The sequence below is a fragment of the Micropterus salmoides genome, unplaced genomic scaffold (genome assembly GCF_014851395.1).
Source record: "Micropterus salmoides isolate LMB-PRFRI ecotype aquatic unplaced genomic scaffold, ASM1485139v1 Ms_hic_scaffold_6, whole genome shotgun sequence".
Taxonomy (NCBI): domain Eukaryota; kingdom Metazoa; phylum Chordata; class Actinopteri; order Centrarchiformes; family Centrarchidae; genus Micropterus; species Micropterus salmoides.
In genome coordinates this window covers 1,782,870-1,808,488 of record NW_024044348.1, presented here as the reverse complement: position 1 = coordinate 1,808,488, position 25,619 = coordinate 1,782,870, and the positions used below count along the sequence as shown (strand labels likewise).

The 25,619-nt window shown below is 42.3% G+C and overlaps 1 protein-coding gene across 4 annotated transcripts in view; it reads right to left on the bottom strand.

Annotated features, from left to right (window-relative positions):
• Nucleotides 1–25,619, bottom strand: part of LOC119890328 (SH3 and multiple ankyrin repeat domains protein 2-like) — a 236,178-nt gene that overhangs the window by 6,550 nt on the left and 204,009 nt on the right. For 2 of the 4 annotated variants that reach the window (XM_038701540.1, XM_038701543.1), the window contains 7 exons: nt 19,843–19,978; nt 17,794–17,874; nt 17,667–17,675; nt 15,767–15,790; nt 14,066–14,178; nt 13,592–13,697; nt 9,997–12,502 (listed from right to left, as the gene is read on the bottom strand). In XM_038701540.1, coding sequence (XP_038557468.1) covers nt 9,997–12,502; nt 13,592–13,697; nt 14,066–14,178; nt 15,767–15,790; nt 17,667–17,675; nt 17,794–17,874; nt 19,843–19,978 — 2,975 coding nt within the window. The remainder of the gene's footprint in view (nt 1–9,996; nt 12,503–13,591; nt 13,698–14,065; nt 14,179–15,766; nt 15,791–17,666; nt 17,676–17,793; nt 17,875–19,842; nt 19,979–25,619) is intronic. The other 2 variants (XM_038701541.1, XM_038701544.1) reach the window with 1 other exon arrangement.

Here is a 25,619-nt window from a genome sequence, read left to right as displayed (position 1 = left end):
AGCTGATGTAGAAGAAGCCCTTTCTTTTTGTTTCTATATGTGAAGATACTTGGCCTTTATCATAATAATCTGATTAACAGAATACTTTTCTTCTTAATGTTCTAAACGCTAATATTCCTGTTGCTTTAATCAGCTATCAAGTGCAGGCTTCTCTCTAAATAACAGTGATTACGTGTTTAGGTTATTAATGGAAAAATGAAAACGATCTTCCCACACTCAGTTGGACATTGAATTGAAGGTCAAAGGCTTGATCTTCTTTGCCGACATGTAATGATTTGAAAGAGTGTTGCTTTGTACCGGTTCAGTGTAAACTGCTCGCTGTTCGTTACATCCATGTGAAGTGATTACTGTAGCAGTGGAGGCCTCCAGGTTCAGAGCAAGATGCTGCATGCCGAGTATCCAGCAGCCAGAGGGAAACCTGCAGCGTTCAGTCCCCCCACTAACCTTTTTTTAGTCTTTACATTATGAGAGGGAACACAAGAGAATATTGAAGTAACCATTTTACCTCCGAGACGTTTACATAATCAACGAAGAAGCATTACTTATTTTATCAAATAAAAAAAGAAATGACACTTGTTCTTTTAGAAGTGTGTTTTCCAAACGCATTTTTATTGACTTCAATTCTTTACTACGTGTAAATATGTGAATGAGTGTTATTTTTGCCACTCTTGTCTGTTCACTTCAGACGCTGTGAGGTTTTTTCTCTCCCTAACCTGATCTTCAGTCCACATTCATACAGAATTTTTTTTGTCTACGGTCTATGACCTGTCACTGTCTAAACTGAAGTACAAGAACGGGTTTATTAATGTGGGCTTCACAAAAGCAATTCAGAATGGAGAGGAGATGCTTCAAAGTGCTCAGTAATGGTTAAAAGTAATTAACATGAATCAGTTGGACAGGTATCTCCAAATGAAACATTCACTGTGTTTGGGAAAGTCCAATTTATTATTTTTTTTTGCAAAGAAGAATCCTTCAAGTTGATTCAGTACGGCACAACATACTTGTGAGAATCTGGTGTCCCGACTCTAGCCCACCTGAAAAACTAATTCAGAAGCAGACTAAATGCTCAGCATTACCCCAGAATGGCACTTAGCCCAGAGTAAAGATCAGCTCATTGAAAACTTCAACCAGCCACGTTCTTCTCATCCAATTCAGGTCGTGTCAAAAGACATGTTGGTGATGATGGGAGGGGAAAAGACAATGAGAGTAGAGAAAGGAGCGGGACGCAGAAATTGTTTACCCTACACTTTATATACATGTTTTTTTGCCCTTTGTCCGTAGTTTGTAATTGTAGATGTATTTTTGTAAATCTGGGTCCCAGGCAGACACCAGATTTCTCTTTTGGATCTTGAGCTAAAAAAGTTTGGGAATTTTGAATATTGAAGAGTTTTAAGGAGTAAACGATGGGAAACATTGATACTTTATGACATTATGGCTTTTGAGGAATAACTTAACACAACATTTTGAACACTTAGTAAAGAGTAAGTAAATTATGTGTACGGTTACTGTCCTCGGTCTCGCTGTCATTTGCCCTTGTTGCAAACTGTTCACCGCTGCACGGCATCGCAAGATAAAGCTGTGGAATTGTGAGATGATTAATGGCTCAGGAAAAAAAGATATATAATGTTCTGCTACTCAAATTCTTATACACACATACAAGTATTATTACTATTAAAATCCGCAGTGAGCCTCACTGCTGCACTGTGACATGTTCCTTTAACACCATGAACACACTGTCTGTAGTTCATTCTGACTCAGCACCACACACACCGTCCTGCTGCCCTAAATACTCACTAAACACCACATGTGGATTCATCCGCCGCTGAAAATAGTTCCCAACAACTGCACTATTTCCTCCTGTTTAAGTAAGAAATTACTGAGCCTTAAAAAAATATTAATATTAATATTTACGTCTTCAGTGGGAACCGATGAGACACAGACAGGAAGTCAGAAAGTACAGAGAGACAAACTTACACATTGTTTGTTTTGGCCTTTTCTTGGGATTTTCTGACAATAAGAATAATATGGAATAATGACTTCTATACAGGAGGGTCGAACATCAAAGTAGATGAATGGAAAATATGTATTTTGAGAACATAAAAACGTAGTTTTACAGATCAGAGCAGCCGTTTTTTATGACATGAACAGAGAGACAGTGCTGCAAACAAAAAACAAGTCCCACCACGACAAGCACAAACACAGAATCGTGTCGGTATTTTGTGTGTGTGTGCATTAGTGAGTAAGTGACAGTAAGTGACGTCACTCTCACATTACCTTCTGTAATAGATGTGTTAAGATTTGGAGCAGTGACACACAAGGATACCCCCGCACCAGCACACACACACACACACACACACACACACACACACCAATCCATGCAGAATGATCAAATCATCTTTCAACTTCCCCCAGGGATTTCATTCCTGTTGACTTTCCTCCTAACAAATTGATTGAACACAAAAATGGTTCTAATGCCAAGAGCAGAAAACAGGCCAAATCTGACCTCTATACTCTCAAATTGACTTTTTCCACCAATTGCTACATGTAACCTAGATATCGCTCTTTCCTACTTGTAACATATGGAAAAGCCAGAGGGGAAGTGAAGGGGACTAAGAGGGTCACTCTGCCAAAATGGAACTGGGCCATCGTGAAAGTGCTGCCTTCACCATGCCCCGCCGCTCTGTGAATTCACTTACAGTCTTCACTTTTCAACACCAGCTTCTCCACAGGAAGTCGTGTCGCACGGATGAGATGGAGACGTGTGATGTAGGAACACACACATAAACACATACATGAGATTAAAGAAAAGGGGAATGCATGAAAGAGCATAGCATCTTTAGGAAGAAGATAAGTCTGCCTTCTGTTTTCAAACCACCAATCAACATTCACTTCTATTCTCCTGCCGCCGGGTCACAACATTTTAATTTTACTGGACGACTACGCTCCCACTCGGATTCAAAACAACAGCACAGATGCTTAAAAATACTTAACCTGAGATCTGTCAAGCACTGCTCCATCTGGTATCCTGGCATTCTATCGTCTATTAAACACTTTTTGTTACAGGAGTTAAATTGATGTGAAAAGTATGTAATTGCCTATTAGACTAATTAGCACAGTGCCTCGTTTAGCTTCTCTGACCTTATTACCATTTCTTGCAGCTACCAAGAGTCACGTATAACAAAAAGAGGACGGTGTTATGCTATGAATTTCTCTCAGGCGGCCGACAGCAAAGCAGATTATTTGTGCATATATATTTTTGTTGACTGCAAACAGTGTTTACACACGTTTTTATTGGCACAGACATCACCTCCTGTAAACAGCATCACTCATGTCCACAAGATCCCGGCAGTAATCCAAACAGTCATCATTTATTCTGCCACAACTATTCAGTGGCACGTCGCGCCTATAACGGCATTAGAAAACTAAAGAGAGCTCGATGCTACAGGTACAGCAGTACTTTCACCCGTTTAATCCCAAATGTTTCCATGCATTTTAGTCCTTAGACCTCCCTAACACACAGCTTTTATGCCCTTTTTGATTTTATGTTGGTTAAGTTATGGAAATATTAGGTTTTATACTCGGTCACAGTAGTGACCGGTGGGAATTCTTCACTTAGATCTATTTACACATTTAAGCTTAAAATAACACGTTACTGCAAATCCCCCCCATTCATTATCAGTGTCATTATGTTGCTTAACAGTGTTTTCCTTTCAAATTAAAAACTAACCTAGTCATTTACAAAACCATCAAATTGCAGAAGTAACTGAGTTAGAGTCACCTAATCGTGACTAACGTCATTGCCAGACGATGATTTGGGTTTATCATCCAGCAAGTTTGAGAAAAAACAAACTCATTTTCATTTCAAAAAGATTCAGCATGTCAGAGGTGAAACGCCTCTGGAGCAACTAGGGGTTAAGTGTCCAGCTCAGGAAATCTCGCACACCAAAGGCAGGTGTCTTAGCCACTGCTCCGCCGCCACCCCTCTATTGATATCTCAAACCAACTGGCTCTCATGATCATCTGCCGCCTCCTCCTCTAGATAGTTTAGCTCTACATTACCATTCGATAGTCTATCTGAGGCATTCCTATCACAGTCTGTTTCAAATGCCACTTATTCAGGTGTAGGAATGCCCATGATGCTGCACTAGGAGGTCCAACACATCTGAAGAAATGTTAACTAGGATAACATGTTTTCGGTTGAAGCACTGTGTTATGCTACCGGTCACAAATTTACACCTCTTACGAGCAAAATATACACGCAGGAGTATAATTCTCAAAATATATCAGTAGTAGAGCCTTAAAAGAATATATGTAGAAAATATGATAATTCTGTTTATTAAGGTGTTTTACTAACTACTTTTTGTAATAGTCTGAGGAGCAGAAGTAAACTACTCTGGTCATGTGTCCTTTCATACCAGACACATGATACTGATCCATTTTAATCAAAACGATCTATTTTTTTCATTTAAAAGTTGAATTTCTTGCCCAAAGCCCACAACACAAAATTTAGAGCTTCAGATATGAAATAAAAAGACGCAGCCCCAATTGTAACTGGTGGGATTAAACGGGTTAAGCTAAATGCTAACACGCTCACGGTGACGATGCTAACATGCTGATGTTTAGCAGATAATATTTTCCATTATCACCATTGTTTAGTTTGTTAGCATTTGTTAATTAACATGAAAGTCAGAGCTGATGGAAGTTTTGCAGGTCTTTCACAACTCTTAGTTAAGAAAATTTGACCCAATGATGGAACAAATAACTCTGTGGGGAACACGAATGTCTGAACCAAATGTTGTGACATCTACTAGTCACCAGTAATGAAAAGTCAGGGGATCATTTAAAGTCTGCAGACTTCTTTCACGGGAAATGTAAATGCCTACACATAATTGAACGACAATCCATCTAATAGCTGTTGAGATATTTCAGTGTGGATGTGGTGGATCTAAAGCCACGTCACTTATAACTTGAGAAGCCAAAAGGAAACATTAGTTGAGAACAGGACAAAATGAAAAACTCATGTTTCACTTTTAAATCTGGATTTTGTAGAAAGATGTACATTAAAAGGCTCATTCCACAGTCCTCTTGTTCGTGTTGTGTGTTAACTTTACTGCTTTTGTCTGTTTTACATATCTGAATATCTCTTAAGGATCTGGACTGTTTGTCGGACACACACCTTGAGTTCTGGGAAACCTGAGATTTTTTTCACTATTTTCAGTCGTTTTAAAGACTAAATGATCTATCAAAGATATAACCAACTCATTAATGAAAAAAATTGTTCCTTGCAGCGTTAATTTAGCATAAAGTCCTCACATAGATCTGAGTTGTGTACTGTGGAAGTTACCCCCCCCCCCCCAAATAAACATAAGTAATATCAACACGTGGCCCTCACTGGGCTTCATTTCAGCGCAGGAACAACACTCGCTCTCTGTCAGCTGAGCAGGATGAGAGGAAAGTGATGCAGTGCTATTGATATCTGTGGTGGGAGACCTCACCTTCAACACGCCCACACATCCCATGACTCCCTGCTTCTTTCTAGCACACACCAGCTCACGCATACAGGGTCACACTCTTTGGCATGCATGCACACGCTGCCTTTATTTATAGAAAGCTTGAGATTGACTCGGCTGTGCTGGTTACATAACGGTGGCCTACTAAAGCAGCGCGGCACGTGACCTGCGAGATGATGTTGAACTCTACTGAGGGTTAGGCCTGCCATCCTCTTGCTCCATCTCTCTCACACGCACACAAGTACAAACGCACACCCCTCCCCCCGACTCAGACTGACATCACTGCGGGCCTCGGGGCTGCTCTCATCAGCCGGTTGCTAGGCAACCCTTTCGTCCACAGGCACAACCAACGCACATTTAATCTGGGCGCCTAAGAGACAGGAAGAAAAAAGAAAAAAGAAAGAAGCGAGTCCACAAATGTCCAAAGAAAATCTAAAATATTCCTATTGGTGCTGGGTCCGATCCTGACATACTGAGGAAGACTATGCAGGAGACTGTGCGCAGGAGCAGGAGAGCAAAGGATGGAGGGAGAGAGAGAACGAGAGGGAGAGCATGTGTGAATCTAGGCCATCTTCTGTGCATCTCTGTTGCCATCTGTTTGATGGTTTCAGGAGCAGGACCACCTTTACCCTTTTTCGCAGGCCTCTTCATATGTCCAGGTGTTCCCTATCTTCACATCTCTAGCTGCCTACAACCTTATCTTCTGCCGCTGCGCCCGGCGACCCTCCCCGCAAGACTAAGTAGTGCGACACGAAAACCCCCTCTGAGCGCCGAGGCAGATAATCGGACACCCTGGTGGCAAACAAGTGAGTGGGGTTTAAACTCCATCTGACATGACAAACACACACAAACCCCTCAGGGCAACAATCAGAAAGACCAGATTACAAGTAATTGACTGATTTAAGCAGGATGAGAAGCGCCGCTTTAGGAATGAGGGTTGAATGCTGCACTCACACATCTGGTAGTTTGATCCCATAGTGAAGCAGTTACTGAACTGAATCACGCTAATCAGACCAAACTACACACAGTTATAAAAAGGATACATGAGATTTTGTCAGTCTGGGAAAGTATGAAAAAGTTCCCAAAACAGCCAATAATACAAAATACAGCAACTACAGACCTGTAATTTACATTCACTTTAGAGTCTCAATCTGAGGACAACTATGATGGGTTTCACCTTTAATGTGGGTTAGGTTACTTGGGAATATTAAAATAGTAAACCAAGTTGGAGATTTCTACACCAACCTTATGCAGGGAGTGGGGCTGGACAATATGGCCAAAAATGTTTTCACGATAAAAAGTTATCACGATAAGGATCAAATCGTTTTTTCTTTCGAGTTTAAAGGCTGATTTTTGCCCTCTGAGTGAAAGCTGAAGAAACCTGATACCTGTTAATAACTCTTAAGGTCAACACTTGAAGCCAAACAGTGGATTACTTAACAAATCTGATGTAGAACATTTGTTATATTGTTACTGAAAAAAATATTGTGATAATATTGTCGGCTCACAGCAAGAAGGTCGTGGGTTTGCATGTTCTCCCCGTGTCTGCGTGGGTTCTCTCCAGGTGCTCCGGCTTCCTCCCATCATCCAAAGACATGTGGACTAGGTTGATTGGTGGCTCTAAATTGTCCTTAGGTGTGAATGTGAGGTGTGAGTGGTTTTCTGTCTATGTGTGGCCCTGCGATGGACTGGCGACCTGTTCAGGGTGTACTCTGCCTTTCGCCCAATGTCAGCTGGGATTGGCTCCAGCCCCCCCCCGCAACCCTGTATGCAGGATAAGCGGTTGACGATGGATGGATGGATTGTTATTGTTTTATTGTCCAAACTCAAACCACAAATTGAAATTTGTCATTGGGAAATGAAACCACCATCCACTACAGCAATTTCAGGTATATTCGTCAGGAGACATCTGATCACAGAAGCATCAATTAAAATGTTATGGATTGATAATATACCCCATTTACACTCAATTCATGTGTCTTGGGCAGATCGAACGACTTTCTGATATCAACATAAGCCAAGTAAACTCATCCATAAAGTGTTAGAGACGCTTTCTAGCCAGATGTTGAAAGGTGTGCTGCATCTCTCCCAAGATGTAGATGTGCATTTTACTCTTCCCAAGTGTAACTATGTCAGTAAGCTGTCTGTGGAATTAACCTCCACAGGGTCTTTAGTGGTATGATAATGGCTGCTTAAGTGACGTTAAACTGAAATTAGCCATCTTTCTCCCTCATTATTACTTCTTCTTTTGTTGTGTGTGTTATGTGTATATATAGAGCACTGACTTAGTTTTTTTATGTGTCGGCACATTCTTACACAATTCAAGAGGCCAAGTGGGAAAAACTGGGACCTAAAACTAATCCAACACACCCCTCTTGTAATTGTCACTAAGAAGCTGACGTAAAAGATTTTTCCTAATTTGCATCTCATAATTGCAATAAATCTGACATAAGTCACATGACCTTAAAATAGCAACAAAAAGTGCATAAATGTGTGCTTTCTAGAAGTCATAAGAAGCCCCGCTGTGCAAAACAATTATCTCAGTACAGGAAATCATTGCAAATGCATGGCTTGGGGGGAATAAACCGTTTACTTTGAGCTGCTGCCAGCTTCCTGCACCCGATACCTTAGCATCATAAAGCTACTAACAGCACAAAGAGACAACCAGATAACTCTTTACTTTATGGGGAAAGCAACTTTTTCAGCAAAATGGCAGAACAAGAGACACTTAAGATGCCTATGGTCACAGATTAAACATAATGACGTGTTAAAAGTCATTAACGAAGCTAATGCTTTATGCATTGTGTATCATTTATTCTGCATTTAGTTCTTTGCCAAAACTCATATCTGAACAAATGGCGGCATCCAGTATTATCTTAAATGCTGAAAAGAGATAAAGTAGTTTCCATTTTCCCTCCCTAGTATGAAAAGTTCCATGTTCACAAGAATGTGTCAACACACAGGCAGGCAGGCAGGCACCAACATGACAACTTCATTTCCTAAAAACCATGTAGCCTGGTGAACACATAAAAGTGAAAACCGGGCTTCGTTGTGACTTGATAGCAGCCGATAGAACCTACCTGTGAAGATGGGAGACACAGAGGGCATGAAGAAAGTGAAGGAACTACAGGAGACTGGAGAAAATGGAGATGAAGATGGAGAGGCGTGAGCTGAAAATGAAATGTGTACAAGGTGTAAAGGTCAACAGACATGACTTTGAACTGCAGAGGATGAAAATGAGGATAACATGATAGTATGTGGCGTGAAGGAGGGTACACAAGGCTGCACCTAAGCAGCTGGTGGGCATCTCACTGTAATTACCACAAATGGACGTCACTGTGTTGATCTAACAGTGTTTATTAGATCAGAAGGCACAAACTCCCAGAGGAATCAACTCTTTCCCTCTGCTCTCTACACCTCTCTGCTGAGCGATGGGACCATTCATACAAAATGCATGTGAGCAGTGAATTATTTATCGTGCTTTTTATTTCCCTCTCATACAGGGGAGATGTGAGTTTAAAAAACCATGAGCTGAGCTGGTTCAGGTGCAGGGTCCATTAAAACGTTGTCCCAGTTACTGCAAATATGACTCCTGCAAAACCTCAACAATCTAAAACGTGGCACTGCAGGAAATCAATCTTGGTACATAACAAATGTTCCATCCCATAATCCTACTTGTCAACAAGTGAACAACATTCATTTTCTTATTATTTGCCTATAGTGACTATTTACGCAACATTCAGTTGACAAATGTGATTATAAACTAAATAAATGCAAATAAATGTCAAACTGATAAAGAGCAAGAGGATGAGCTGAATGTCAAATGATGTCTAGACATGTACTACATTATAAACAGAGGACTCCCCAGAGTTAACTCTTTTATCAGTTCTTCATGTTAAGAACTAACACAGTAGGATATCCACAGATCATGACCGCACAAACTTGCTGCCACAATAACGTTAAAGCCCGTTCCAACAATATTATATTGTTAATATATTGTGTATATCTCATATACACATAGAGTGCGAGCCTCAACAATATGAAGACATTGAATATGAATGAAGCCTGTGAAGAACCTTGGGTTGACTATTCTTCTATAAACCCTTCAGATGACATCCAAGCACACCCCTGCAGCCTCATCCATTCTTCACATACAATTCAAAACAACCATCTAAGTTGTAATGCTCTAGACCTTCTAACCTTTGGTTGCCGGCTCATTGTACAGATGCTATAAACAACTAGACACAATTGACTATCAGAGAATAAAACAAAAAAAGATACAACAAAGCACATTTATAAACTGAAAGTATTATCACCGAAGGGGAAGCAGAGGATCAGCTCATAGTTGCTATGAAAACTGTTGACAGCTTCCGTTGTGGTAGATAAATGTCCGGGGAAATAAAACCCAAACAAGAAAATTAAGGAACAAAAAGATAAATTGAGGAAAAAAAATCCCTGACGCATTAAATACTGACTTATCACGTACCTTGTTCCGAAGGCCCCCCTGGTGCCTGTGGGGGAGTCCAGGCTTTCTCCTGGCTTGGTTGGTCTATCGCGATTCATTTGCTGCAGAATGGAGCTCAGCTCGGTGATAACAGTGTTCTTGGAGTCTGGTGTGGATGGGGGGCTGCGCAGCTCAGGGGGCTGATCGCCCCACAGCTTGGATGTCCTTTGAGTAGGAGTCCTAGGAGGTTCAGAGGATGAAGGGGGAGGGGGAGGAGCCTGAGGGGGTGACCCATAGGACTCTGGGGCCTCTTCAATGAGCGCGTCATGATAAAGCGATGTTCTGTTAATGACAGACTTGCCCTTGGGTTTGGGTGGCACAGGGGGCCGATCCACGAGGAAGGCATGCCCATCTGCAGTGGCATAGAGGCTCTCCAGAGTGTTGTCGCAGAAGCCTCCCTCTGATGACAGGGTAGAGATGCTGGAAACGGTGCTGGTGGTCTCCATGTGCAGAGGATCCCCGCTACTGCGGCTGTCTACCTCTTCAATGCCCGAGTCACCCACCCCTGACTCTGGGTCAGGCGGAGGAGGAGGATATGAGGGGGGCATACTGTTCACCACCCGTTTGTGTTGATCAGTGACAGGAGGTGGGGCGTGAGCATGGTATGGGGGTAGATGAGGTCCACCATTCCGTCTCTGTTGCTGAAGCATCTCGGCAATGGCACTAGCCTGGTCATCAGGAATGTCAATACTGTTGGCAAACTCCAGCGGTGGGGGGAGGGGCTCTGTGAAGTCAAAATCCTCATCAATGTCAACAGAGGCCAGTGGGGGAGGGGGGATGCGGAAGGGCAGCTTTACTGGTTCATCCATGGACTCGCCTAAAGGAATGCTCCTCCTCCGTGATGATGGTGGCTGGGGATTGGTAGATAGTGTTGGAGCTTTGAGAGGATCGGGTTGGTTGGGGTCTTTTAGCTCAGATGGCCTGTTGCTGTCCTGCCCCTCTGACTCTTGGTTGTTCACCTTGTTGCATGCTTCTGTGCTGGTGTGGACCATCAGCAGCCCGGTTGACTTAGGCTGTGATGTGTCTCCCACATCCCCTGGCGCACTTTTCCTCTCCTCAACTGCGAGATGCTGCCGTTCTTCCCGTGCCCCGTCAGACTCATACTTCTGCTCCGTCATCTGCCTCCGCAGGCCGCCTCGGCCAGGTCGCCCCATAGTTGCGGTAGAGATTGCAGCAAAACTGGTCTCGATCCCGGAGCGTAGTTTGGTGTCAATAAACAGAGGTTGGTTGAGGTCTGGTTTGTGGCTTGGCTGAACTGGGAGGGACTGGCCTTCATGCTTTGGGGTTTGCTGAACCTGAGGAGGATTTTGTGGCTGATTCTGAGGATGGTTTTGTTGCTCCTTCATGGCCCGGTCACGAGCTGCCAGGGCCAGAGCTAGTGGAGAGTTAGGGTCCAAGGGCTTGCCGGTGACAGGATGGAGGTAGGTCCCATTGGCCCTGTAGTGGCTCTTAGGAGGAGTTGCTGGGAGACTAACAGGACTATCCAGGTTGGGACACTGGCCCGTTCTGGTGTTTAGAGGCTCCCGCACCACTGTAGGCTCAGGAGTGTTAAAATCTGTCATGTTGCCACTACCACCCCCAACAGGAGGCCCGAGCTGTGCTGCAGGAGGGGGAGCCAATATCCTTCGAAGCCGCTCGTCGCTACTGAACATGCCTTCATCAATGGACTTTGACTGGCGAAGGCGAGGGGTTGGTGTGGGACTACTGAACTCATCATCCCCTATGTCTATTGACTGGAAGGCAATTGAGTGCTTTTTTGCCTCTAGCCTCTTCTCCCGGTCCCGTACCGCCCCGGCAATTGCTGCTGCAAAGGGGTTGCTTAGAGACAGGTCATCAGGACGCAAACCTCCACTTCCACCAACAGTGGGCGTGAGGGGTGGGTGTTCAGGAGTGGTGGGCTCAATCTCCATACTGCTACCCTGGCTGCTCTTGCCACTGCTGCTGGTGGAGGGCTCCTTAACGATGATGGTGGGGATGGGGATGGAGGAGCACGTTCGTTCTACAGGCGTGGTGGGCATGGAAACTGGGCCAGAGGGGCTTGCTGGCATGTGACATGTTTTCTCTGGGCTGTCCTCAACATTGGGCTGCTTTACAAGCATGCCCTTCCTTCGAGCTGGTTTTGCTGGCACATACAGTGTCTTATTGCCCACCTCAGAGTATGGATTCTCCGGCACTGGCGTGCGCCCTCGGGTGCGTGTGCTCTCAAAATGCTCCGAGCTCTGGCGGAAATACCCACGCCTTAACGTGCCAACATCAGTGGTTCGGCTAATGGTCGTTACTGCATTAGGTGAGTTCTGGGTGAAGCTGGGCCGTGTGGTGCCGTAACTCTTGGGTATAGGGCCAGCAGCTGAGTTGTAGGCAGGTGGCGAAGGGGGTGAAATGGCTGGGGGAGGAGGGATGTCCTCTGAGGTGTCAGGCATAGAGAGGCTGCGAGAGAACTTGAGTAGGGGAGGTGTGAGGAATCCCTGTTTCTCATCCTCCGTTGTACCTTGGAGAGATTGGGCAGAGAGAAAAATTATGTGAGGACGTGGGGTAGGCAACCCTATTTTTTATTTCCAGGACAACCTGCTCTTTCCACAGGAAATATCTAATTTATTTGTTGTGAGCTCTTTCTTAACCTTTATTTATCCAAGCAGGGGTTCCTGAAATTTGTGAAGGGTCCGATAGATAACAAAAGTAGCCAACTATAAGATGTTAACTTATTTCCTGGTGAGTTAATATGACCAATTACCCAACACCACCAATTGAAATCTTGAATGCGGAAATAACGACAAGAATAAACATTTGTATTAAAGTTTGATTGCTGAAATAAAATCTATTATCTATAGAGCAGATATGCGAGCTATGTGTGTTAAAAAGGGGTCATGGAAACGTATCTCAAATAAAAGACCAAAATGACTTGTGCATATGTACATCAATCTTATTTTGCCATGTTTGTTAAAATGTATGACAAGCAGTGTTCTGGGGATCTACAGATGAGTGGATGCCTATTCAGCTAGTAGCTGGCATTTGGGGAAAGTTTGCAGAAGATGCTTATTGAGTTCCATTCTTTCTGTCATTTGCACAGTTACACAGTTGTTTAACTGTGAAAAGTTATTATTATGGAAGCAAGTGCCTTGCTCAGGGGAACTTGGTCAATGAGTGACACTTTTTTGCTCTCAGAAGAGAGCATTTCCCATGCGTCATCAAACCAGAACATACTAAAAGGTCTATTACTGAAATTATTGCAAAAAAAGGAATTAATTTTTTGTTACAATAATGATGGTATTGCAAATCAAAAGAACTCTGAGTAACATTAGCCTGCATGACGTCCCTCCAGTTCGGCAGTAAGAATGAGGTTTCAGCATATGTTTAATGACCTCCAATATTATCGCCTGAAAGCACACTTTGCTGACTGGATCATTCTAATCTATCTATAATTAGCTTTAATATTGCTTGAGCACACAGAGCAAGTCCTCTGAGCATTAATAGAATATTACGACAAGCTGAAAGCACAAGGTTCTGGACATGCAGTTCACAACTCAAGCTGACACTCACATGCCCTCCCACACTCACACTTACTGTATATACATCATACCTATGGACTTTTGCTTTTTCATAGTGCCCTTCTCAGGTATCCCCAGGAAGGCCCCTGGCACAGTGGGTGGCACCACTGCTACTCCCTGGCGGTCATGATACATAGACTGCAAACCAGAATGTTGTTAATGATATATTCAGAAATACACACTTTCCCATTAGCTCTCTGCTGCCTGGAGACCAACACTAACATCGTTTAGTTTCAGATATCTATCATTAAAACAAGCTGTAAAACAAACTGCTGTAAAATAGATTAACATTCACAGATTTGTATTTTTCCATTAGGGGATTATGGCACAGAATACAGCCAAACACACTAATCAAAACACTTTCAAAATTATTATTATACACTCAAGGAGCAAAACCAAACCAAAACATCCTTAAAGTAACACCATTGTACACGGTATGATCTGTGTAATGAATATCTAATTTTTACAATAACTGTATTAGCGTCAAGCGAGTTTTGTTCACTTACATTCATATCAGCTGCCGTAACCAAACAGCGACTGGATGGGCGTGGTTTGATTGTGGCAATCTTCATATCAACAGGCGAGGTCTTCTGGGCATGTGACATTTCTTCGACTTTGTCTGCAAGATAAAGCGAGCCGTAAATCAAAAGTAAGAAAAACACGACCTGTGCAGGACTTAACTTGCAAAGCCACCGTAAGGTTGTCATAGGCCAAACGCAAGCTAATCATTCACAGTGACCCGTTCCTGTGTTTCCACACTGAATTGCAAATGAAACTGAAACGAAAAACATTTAAACAAATTTTGGGAGGGGGGGGGGGGGGGCAGACAGGAGGACTTTTATGAAATGTTTCAGGTGTGTCCAGCCTTGCAAGCCGTGCAAGCTCTTTCCAAACAGCCGACTCAGCAGCATCATCCAACTCTCAGGGTCGTCCCCTCATTAAATGTAAAATGAGCAATGAATGTGATGTCTGTCAAGTTTGCCGTTATCTTTCTTAGTCTTCTTTTTTTAAGGCCTGCAGCATGGGAAAGGTGTCAACGGCAAATTTGGCAGAACTGAACTTCCCTCTGGTGTGTGATGATGCCATCAGATAAAGTCCACCTCAAGGGTTTTGCTCAGAGAAGCTACATGCTAGCCCTGATATAGCCTCTTACTGTTTCACCTCCCTGGCTAGCTCTGTCTAGGATGTGGAAAGCTTCCATGCATTAGGGGGCGTGATTACTTAGAGTGACTTGGAAAACAATCCTCTTCTTCTGCGCATCTACACACAGAGGAGAGGAGTGGAAAAGAGGTAGAGGTGGGGAGGGGAGGAAAGGGGAGGAAAGGAGTGTCAATGACCTTAACTACGGTTAGAGCTAAAACACAAACACACAAAACCAGAAAGAAATGCACATTTCCTCTCTCTCCGATCTCTCTCTTAATTTGGATTTCAGCTACAGCATATCAGACAACATGCATCACGGTTGCCCTGGAAACCTATCTGTGAGTGAAACATTTCCTGGAATAAACCTCCCCCTCCGCACACTCACACTCACACTCACAAGCCTGCAACATAGGAGGAAAAAGAAGAAGGCACACATGAAGAACAGAAACATGACAGCAAACCTTTTCAGGTCAGGTAAAATGAAGAAACATTGACTAACAGCGGCAGCGTTTTGTTTACACTCACACACTCACACACACACACTCAAGTAATATGTTCTGTAATTCCTCATTAAGGGTCTGTTGCTATGTTCCACTGCATTTGAAGCTTGAAATTCTCGCAGAAAGTAAATGATCTGGGCTTGCTGCTGCGTTGCAAATGAAGATTCTGGGTCCGTCTGTATGAAAGGTTTAGGAAGCACTCTGAGGTGAACCACTGCTTTTAATCAAACGTGAATAATAGGACTGCTCAAAAGAAGAAGAAACAATAATCTGTGATTGTGAACAAGGGACGGAGGAGCTTTCTATTCACAACATTAAATCATGCACCAACAACATTTACAACCCAATAAAGTTGTAGTCAAAAACACATTGTAAATCATGCAAATACACTACAGGTGAAACACTGAAAGTCAAATGTCAGACAAATCATTTTGTTATATAAATATTAAAATAAACTGTCAACAAATACATCAGTTGTAGTTAATCACAGGGAGGTGGAGTGGGGAAGGTTAATCAATCATTGGAAGTTTTGGATCAGACTTAAGCATGCCTACAGTAACTTACCACCTTTCTTTTTCCTTAGAGTGGCTTAAAAGGGGTGACAGAAAAAGATTTGAGTCTTTAAAGCACAAAACAAAGTCAATAATTTGCCCAAGATGAAGAAAAATGTACTTGTATTGTAGCTTTGTTTAATATAATAGTATTGAGTGAGGGTACTTCCATCTATTTAAATGTATCCTACTGCAGATGCATTTGTTGTGAGAATCCCATACTTTACATTCAGATTTGAAAACACTAATGGACTTGCAACACTACCAAGCAATACTATTACTACTATAAATATATAAAGTAAAGAATTAAATGCAAATGTGTCAAATAAGCATTCTGAAAAAAACATGCTGACCAGAGGCATTTTTCTGTCAGCAATTTTCTGCAATGTATGAAGATTCCCTCTCCTGTCATTTATTTATCCACCAGCCTCTCATCTCTCTGCCTGCTCTTTCCACACCTTTGACACAGGGCACAAAGCTGCAATTACTAATGCTAAGTGTAAACAGTAAATCATAAACTGCTATTAAAACAATGCACCCTAGCTGCAACTAATGATGTTTTCATGATTGATTAAGCTGTATTTTATTTTTGGATTAATTGTACAAAGACAAAATATGGAGAAAAATTTACACAATAAGTTCCCACAGGCCAAAGTGACGTCGTAAAATTGCTTGTTGTCCCAACAGCAGTCTAAAACTCAATTTATAATGAAACAAAGTCAGAACCAGTGAATTTTGTCTTAATAAATTACTTGAACGTAATCCATTGTCAAAATTGCTGTCACTTATTTGACTGTTGGTAAATCAGTTAATCAGGGGCACCATTAATCGGGAGTTGCTGTGTTTTTAAAATAAGATTAGATACGCCTTTACTGATCCTCTGAGGGGAAATTCAGGTAAAAAGTGACGAAGACCACCTCTCTGAATGTAATAATCCTTCAGATTTATGAAATCAAACCAAATTTTTGAAACTATTTATGGTCAACATTTTTTTCTACAATAGCCTTTCAATATATACAGTATACATTCAGCAATTATCTTACAAAGTCATTTGTTATTGTAGTGACAGTCATTCGGACTGCCTACCTACTGGAATTATAACTATACTTTTCAATCCAGGTAACAAAGTGCTTTACAGCAATCAATGTAAAACATAGACATGTCAAATAAAAATTAGTATCACACACAGTGGTGCGCAACAAAGGTTTTAGAAAACAGAACAAGTCAATGCAAAACTAAAGGGATCACATAGTGGTTTATAATCAGTAAAAAGCTGCTCAAGTGTTGGTCTGTTCTAAACCACAGTGCCGCCAAATCAACCAGGATTTAAATCTCAAATCAATACACTTTCATTAAGCCTCATTAAGACACATATGAACCTTCAGTGGGAAAAAGTAGATTTATTTATTTATTTTATGGAGTAATGAGTACTTTCTGTCATCTACTAGCTGAATTGATCATGAGACGTCGTTTCAGGGTCTGGGTGGTCATGTGTCTCAGAAACGCTGACTGCCCTGTCTGTCAGAAGGTATTAGGACAGCACAGCACTTTTAGTGCTATGCACAGAGGGTCGTCTGAAGTGGAGGTCACACACACGCACTCACACACACACATATAAAAAACAAACAAACAGAGATTATACTAATGTTATATTTTAGACTTATTTGTTCCTTGTAGCCACAGCGACAGCTCATGGGTGCAGGGTCTTTAGAAGCAAGTTCTGCATGCATAATGGCAAAGGAGGACAGGAGATGAGGAGGGAGGAAAAGCAGCTTTCTTATTTTTATGGGTCAAATGTAAGCAAAATGATCAAAACTTAATTTGCATTAGCCTGAACAAAAGCTTCATTCAGCGATGCATGCTGCTGTTAGGTGAAATGGATGGCAAAAGGTTATGCAGCTTTAACTGCTTACCTTTATCCACTATTGAGATTAACCAATCAATGACAATAAGAAAAAAAGAACAAAAAAGAGAAAGAGGTGCTGTTAGTCACAGACATCCTAATGCCACTGTGTAAAAGCCAAACCGGTATGTTCTTACCAAGTTCCTCCAGTTCAGAGGTCATCGACTTGGAGCGCATAGATAGGGCTGTGGTGGGGGCTCTCTTTGGTGGTGGAGGAGCTGAGGGAGACAGAGAGACAGACAAAATGCATACATGTTATTCTGTATTACTCAGAGAGGACGTGGCATTGTGGGTAGAGCGGACATTCCCAGACTCCTTATTTATTGTTCTTGCTGACTTAAACAAAGGAAACCTCAGCCATGAACTCCCAAAATACAGACAGACAGTCTATAAAGTGTCCGACCAGAGAAGGGAACATTTTGGATCACTGCTACACCACAGTAAGCAGTGCCTATCACACCGCCCACCGCCCTCCGCCCACCTCTTGGACACTCTGACCACGTCATGGTCCACCTGATTGCTGCATACAAGCAGAAATTAAAACTCTGTAAACCTGCTGCAGGACAAGCTCTCCCAGCTGAGGGTGCCTGACTCCACCTGCAGGTGGATCACAGACTTCCTGACGGACAGGAAGCAGCCGAGAAGCTGGGAAAACATGTCTGTGATTCCAGGACCATCAGCACCGGATCCGCTCAAGGCTGCGTTCTTTCCCCCCTTCTCTTCTCCCTGTACACCAACAGCTGCACCTCCAGTCACCAGTCTGTCAAGCTCCTGAAGTTTGCAGATGACACCACCCTCATTGTTTTCATCTCAGGTGGGGACGAGTCCGTCTACAGGTGGGAGATCGACCATCTGGTGACCTGGTGCGGCCAGAACAGTCTGGAGCTCAACGCTCTGAAGACCGTGGAGATGGTCGTGGACTTCAGGAAGAGCCCAGCCCCACCCTCCCCCATCATCCTGTGACTCCCCAGTCACCACTGTGGACTCCTTCCGCTTCCTGGGCACCATCACCTCCCTCACCGAGAAGGCCCAGCAGAGGATGTACTTCCTGCGGCAGCTGAAGAAGTTCAGCCTGCCCAAGACAATGATGGTGCACTTCTACACCATCATCGAGTCCATCCTCACCTCCTCCATCACCATCTGGACCCCTCCCACCCCGGACACAAACTGCTTCAGACTCTCCCCTCTGGCAGGAGGCTGCGGTCCTTCAGGACCAAAACCTGTCGCCACAAAAACAGTTTCTTCCCGTCTGCAGCCTCATTAACAAGACCCGGGTCCCCCACTGACACTCCCGCCTTCCCTCTGAAATACTGTTGATCTTTGCACATGTAAATATTATTTAATTTCACAACATTGTAAATACCCGGTATATTGCACATATTTGTTGTTAAATGTTAATCGTTATTATTCTGTATTTTATATTTTGTCAATCTATCCCATATTTATATATTTCTGCATTTATTTATGTCAACTGTATGTTTGTTTATAGCACTTTATCTCCAAAACAAATTCCTCGTATGTGTAAAAACTACTTGGCAATAAAAGCGTTTCTGATTCTAAATTCATAAGCCATAAACACGCCCTCAGGTAGGCTATGTTACGCAACTAATGATGGCAAACCTTATGTAGAAATGGCTGTATAACGATGATTCTAATACTATTACCACTCATGGCATTTACCAAATGGTTTGATTCCATAATCTAACAAGTTATAATTCTGCTGCTTAATCCCCCCCTAAATTGTTAGCCACAGCTGACTTTTGCCAGCTGGAAGCTTTAAAAGAAGCATATGAACTTCTGGTGCTGTGTTATTTTTGTTGTTTGCATTGTGGACATGCAGTAAGTCAGGTTCCTTGCTGCCTCAGAGGGATATTATTACATAACACATCATCAGTCAGCATGCTGCTTTACTGCAGTATTTTAATACAGGAGGTACAACTGTTAGCAGATCCATTTTACAGCTGGTGTGCAGCTGTGTCCTACTGCTCCACACCTGAAGCTTCTCATTATTCTTATTATTATTCTATTTCCTAATCCATGTATGATTTTGTGTTGGGGGAAAATGCTGAATACCAAACATCAGCCGCCTTTCATTTTTAGCCCACTTGTGGACAAGATATCTTCCTCTGTTTATAGCTTTCCTTGAGTGTTGCACACTGAAAAGTAGAATCTGAATGTCATTTTACCTTTTTTGCGTGCTGTGTCGTCGGGGTCCAGATTCCGGCTCACTGTCACCACCTTGATCAGGAGCCGGTTGCCTCCCTGGCGGATCATGTTAACCACCTGTCTGTGGCCCACCTTCACCACATTCTCCTGGTTTACCTGCCACAAACACACAATAAAAGAGTCATTAATGGCTGGCAAGTACTTAAGGACTTCCAGAAATCCGTACATTTGTAGGAAGTTGGGAACAATATCTTAGCCCACAGTACGATTTGAACAGGGTCAAACAGAACAGAATCAGCACCCGCTAACCCGGATGAAATCATTGGCCCATGGCCCAAGTGATGGTCATGTACTGAAAGACATGGGTCCTTTGTGCACGCTAACATGCATGTAATGTTTTTGTGTAAATATATTGAACATTTAATGCGCTGAATGTTACATACATTTCAAAAGTGGCAGATAAAAAAAATACTTGCCTGTCACAGTGGCAGGCAGTGAAAAAACTAAATTTCAGACCCTGGATTTGACATGTATGTATAATTTGTGTATTATTGATTTTAACTGGAGAGGCAATAACTTGCCAGTCCTTTTAGTCTGATTGTGCTGATCTGAGAACAAATTAAATTATACACCATCATTTTATATGGTAAGTCCAGACTCAACATCTAAATTTTTGTCATCATGACCATTCATACTGTAATTTTACGATGTTGGTCTATTCTGTACACACAAGATTTCCTATTTCCTTGTTTGTCCCTCCTGGAAGAGATATCCCTTTTCTAATGCTCTTTTACTTCAATGTATTTCATTCTGGGTTTCTTTTCTATGAATCGATGATTTAAGGACATATTGTAAAGCCTCTTGAGGCAAATTTGTAATACTGAGGTATAGAAATAAAATTCACTTGAAAATTGACTCAAAGCAGAACGAGCAAATCTCGTCCAGTAATTTGATTTACCAGGGAATGCTTAGGTGACTCTGACTTTGAGCCTGTAGTGCTGAGTTTATCAAAGGAAAAAGGACAGATATGTTAGACTTTTCAGTGAGTAAAATGACCTTGCAATCAATGTTTACGCAAGACAGTGGCAACAAAATGAAATGTAAAGCAACAATTAACATTTCATTATAAAAACAACAACGGTGGAAAGCAGCAAGAAATAACAGAAAAACAGAAAACACCTATGGGGACGTGCAGGGCCTTTAAAATTGTAAAAACACTTTGACTCACTTTTTTTATTAAAGCTTTATTTCACCAGATAAAATCTGAACCTGGCTTGATTGGACAGTACTGGTGTAGGATACTGGGACACAGGTTCACTCTCAAGTTGAAAAGCTGTGACTTTAACAATTCGATCTTAAGAGTTGGATTTTTCCTTTGTTTCTTCCTGCAGGTAATAGCTCGCAGCACTAAGCAGACGTCGAGGAAAAAGCCATTGTAAACCTATCCTTGGATATGCAAATATGGTGGTGGGGTGTTAGCGCTTTCGTCTTGTCCTACTGCCAATCTTCATAATTGCACTATTCATGTTGGCGGCAGGAGAGGGAGCGACGGCCGCTGCCCTCGCAGTCTGTCTGTAAAGACAATCAGAACAAGTTGGTTTGTGCCCCAAAAAATCCTGCTGCTGAAAATGCAGCGACAATCCGGTTCTAATTAAAGGCAATGTGTGTGTTTCCCTGAGTTCACAGACACCAGTGGGCCACATACAGCTCATATATTAACATCTGAATCTAGCTGCTAACCAAAACGCTACACGCCCCCACACTCATATCAGACTTGTTTTTGGCTGTGCAAATAAACAAATGCACACTTCATACTTTCTCTTTCAAACACATGCATGCATGCCCACGTGGATGATTTTTAATCTCATTACTGCTCGCCTAATTTAATATGGGCCCCGTGGACCGCTCCTCTCATCTCCTCACCCTTTCTTCCAGACAAATAGTGGAGGAGGGGTCAGATAGAGGGATGAAAGAGAAACTAGCCTGGAGCGACAGGCAGGGATGATGGATGGGAAGAGGGAGAGAAAGCAAAAGTGGCGGGTGAGGGAAAATGTAGAGGAAGATGGTGTGACAGCGGCGAGGAGAAATGATGACGACAGATGTGGACACAAAGAGAGAGAGAGAGAGAGAGAGAGAGAGTACAGAGTAAGACTTTATTTTTCCCTCCTTGGGTTTTAATCTAACAAACGCTGGTCAGGCGTCACGAGGGCGGACATTTTGGTAATTAGAGAGTGTGACCTCATGTTCCCTCCCTTCTGCTCCATCGCACACACTGAGGTGTGCTGATACACTCCAGTACACACACACACACACTCTCACACTCACACACACACACACACTCACACTCACACTCACACACACACACACACACACACTCACACTCACACACACACACACACACACACACAGACACACAGACAGACACACATACACAGACAGACAGAAACACACACACACGTACGTACACTACTTCACATATAAGGGCAGACTTATGTAATCAGCTCTGTCTTTCCACCCTCCTATGTAACTACTCCTGAAGGATAGATACACACACACACACACACACACACACACACACACACACACACACACACTCATTTGAACATCCACACATGAATATTTTCTTCTGCCAAAATCATAGTAGAGAGCCAGTCTGGATTTGTTATAAGACTGATTTTGGAGAGGCTTTACAAGGATGAGAGATGTGTATTACAAGGATCAGGACATGAGAACAAAAAACTTATCTTTAGGGGTTGAGTTGATTTAGATTTTATTTTTAGAGCACTCATTTTATTTTTAAGGAAGGCTGCAAAATGTAAGCATAAAAATAGTTTAGTGAGCTGTGCTTAACCACACAACTTGTCAACATTCAGGTCTTCGCTGCAGAGAGTTCCTAAGACCAGCAGTGCTCCGATTTACCATGATACTAAAATGTGTTGACCTAGAGCACGGGGAGTTCAATGTGACCGCTTCCTGTCTCCATCTGCCTTTTTAAAGATAAACAGATACAGTTACAGGTGTGCAAAGCACTTTGAACTCCAGAATTACAGAACAAAACATACAGTATAACCGTATTACCAAACATGTTACACAGAGGTGTTAATTAGGTCAAGGCCATCAGAGCATTTCCCCGGCCACAGTATTTCTTTCTACTTCATTAGTGTTTACTGACTACCTGAATCTGCTCCCTTTCCTAACCCTAACCCTTTACCTGGTCCGTACTTGTAAAATGTCCACCATGTCCGCGACTTGTAATAACAGATAACAGTGCTAAGAAGTAAAATGCCAAATGTACCCGGGCGCTCGTTAATATACCTGGTCCTGGACTATGTGGGAAACACTGAGCTGTAACTAAATCGCATCTCATCAATGCGTCGGCTATTACTTACATGTAGACCACTGTTGATATTTATTAAGATTCCACAGTCGCTGACGCTGGCAGCCATCAAACACTGACACACATATGGGTTACACATGTGTGCTTGTTTGTCTAGTCAGAATAAATGTAGAAAGAGAGATGAAGCCCGAGGCCATAAACTGCCAAAATGGTCCTGAACCAACAACTACAAACATGAAAAACAGCACTGAACAAGCAGCTTTATGGCTGAACGTTAACAGTTTAATCAATAGTCTACAAACACACACACACACAGAAATACAAGTATAGATGCAAAACACACAAGGACATCAGGCCTTCGACACAATATCTATATAAAAGCCGGCCTTCTGTCAGATCAAGCAGAAGGGCCTATTTAAAAGCCATTATCGTTTTCATAACCATTAAAACAGTTGGCCAACATTAAGCATCATCCGGTCTATTAAGCTGAACACAGGCAGACCAGAATCTATCTGATCACTCAGTCCAGTCTCATCTGATTCAAATATTTCTCGTTCACTGACAGTCGCTAATCTGATTAATCAATTATAATCTGACCTATGCAGACATGTGCTAAAATGAAATGCTGCTAATCCAGCCTGTCAGGGGAGGGAGGGGTTAACAGGGCCGGACAAAGGTCAGCTGATCTCCCTTCAGTTATATAATAGATGACATGCGAATTCAAACAGACTACGTTATACACAGAACAGAGTGTCAAAGTTTCTATCAGACCTTGGTTTGTGGTTTGGAGGAACAACCTTTTAACTTAGATGTTGCGCTCGCACCCCCCTTTATGGGAGCGCTTATGTCTTCTTGGCAGAAGTCAGACCCCTTGCAATATGTTCCAAAATATATAAATATTGATCTGACAGTTTTAGCTGCAAGAAAATGTATAACAAGGAATGTAAATCTATATATCCCCCTGCACTACCTGACTGGATAAATGATCTTTCAAGCTTTATCCCTGTTTCTGCTGTACAATATTTTGTTGTGAAAACTGGTTTAGCTCGACTCACTCAGGGACTGGGAGGAATTGGAAAAAAGGAGGTATGAGGGTGTGTTTGTTTTTTTTGAAAAAGGAGACATGAGACTCACTCTTTAATATAAAATCTGTGATTCATATAGGAACCGGCTGCGCTGCTCAAATTGACTTATTGCAGAAAGGAACACTAGATAACTAAACTACAACTACAAGTACATTTTATGTTCTAATTTATTGGCTTAATAATTAAAAGGCAGGATTGGTCTGCAAAAAAAACCCAACAACCTTCTGGTAGTGTAAAATTGAGCAAACCAAAAACGAACTTAAGTATGAATGTCAGCAAGGCTCGAATGGCTGAAAATGCACAATAGCAAACGCCAAACTCTAAAGTTATTCATGGAAATGAACAAAAGGAGACAAACTTTCACACTGAGGGTCAGAAAAATGTAGGTCAGTGAGAGCCTAAGATCACCCCCATCCTTTACCAGAGAGCGACTACAGCAGCATGTGGTGGGAAAGCTGCAGCAGACGGCAGCTCTTGTTCTCATTCCATAATCCAAGCAGATCTTTGTAGTGGAAGAAAAACAACAAGTGCTCCAAACTGAATGACCAAAAACTCTACTGATCTGTCACCCGTCGTCACTGTCAGCTAAGCGTAAACATACGTTGTGTTAGAACATTTGAACAGGATTAATGCTGTCGTTGTTTGTGTCTCTAACCCTAAATTAATTTATACATCAAGTTTTCAAATGGAATTGGAGGTGCATGTCAAAAGCCCCCTAAATGTCGATGATCAAATCATTAGTCAAGAAGCCCCTGAGTCTAATCTCATTTTGTTAGCGGAATCCCTGCGCTTTTGTTTTTAGCTACAGGCAATAAATATTTCTTATCTCAAACTGACCCAACTACAAAAACGCTATAAGTGAAATAGAGAAAGGCTGCTCTGATGTCCTGAATGTTAGTAAAGTGGGCCAAAGTACTTTTGAACCCTCGTCTGCTGTTATATTTGAGAGCTGAGAGGTAGAAGTCAGATATTCAGTAAAAACTGCAGACTCTTGAGAGCTGATTTGGGTACAGCCCTACAAAAAGACGTCTGGGCATCTAGGTTAAAACGGCTGAATTTGGTTGGAAAGTTTAGTGTCAACAGCTTTTCAGAGACTATATTGCAACTGCTAACTACACCATGAAATTAGGGCTGGGCAAGTTAACGCATTATTATTGCATAAACGCATTAATTCATTAACGCCGACAATTATTTTATCGCACGTTAAGGCAGTTTTTATTTTTAAAATTTATTTAGAATTTTATTTTGAAAGTCTGTTGCTCACTGGCTCTGAAAAGTCAAACCCTGGGTCACAGGAGGGGGATGTCGATCAGCCACGCAGACTACGCTGGATGCAGCGTGTGGGAGAAGCAGATGAACAAAAGCAAGACAAGCG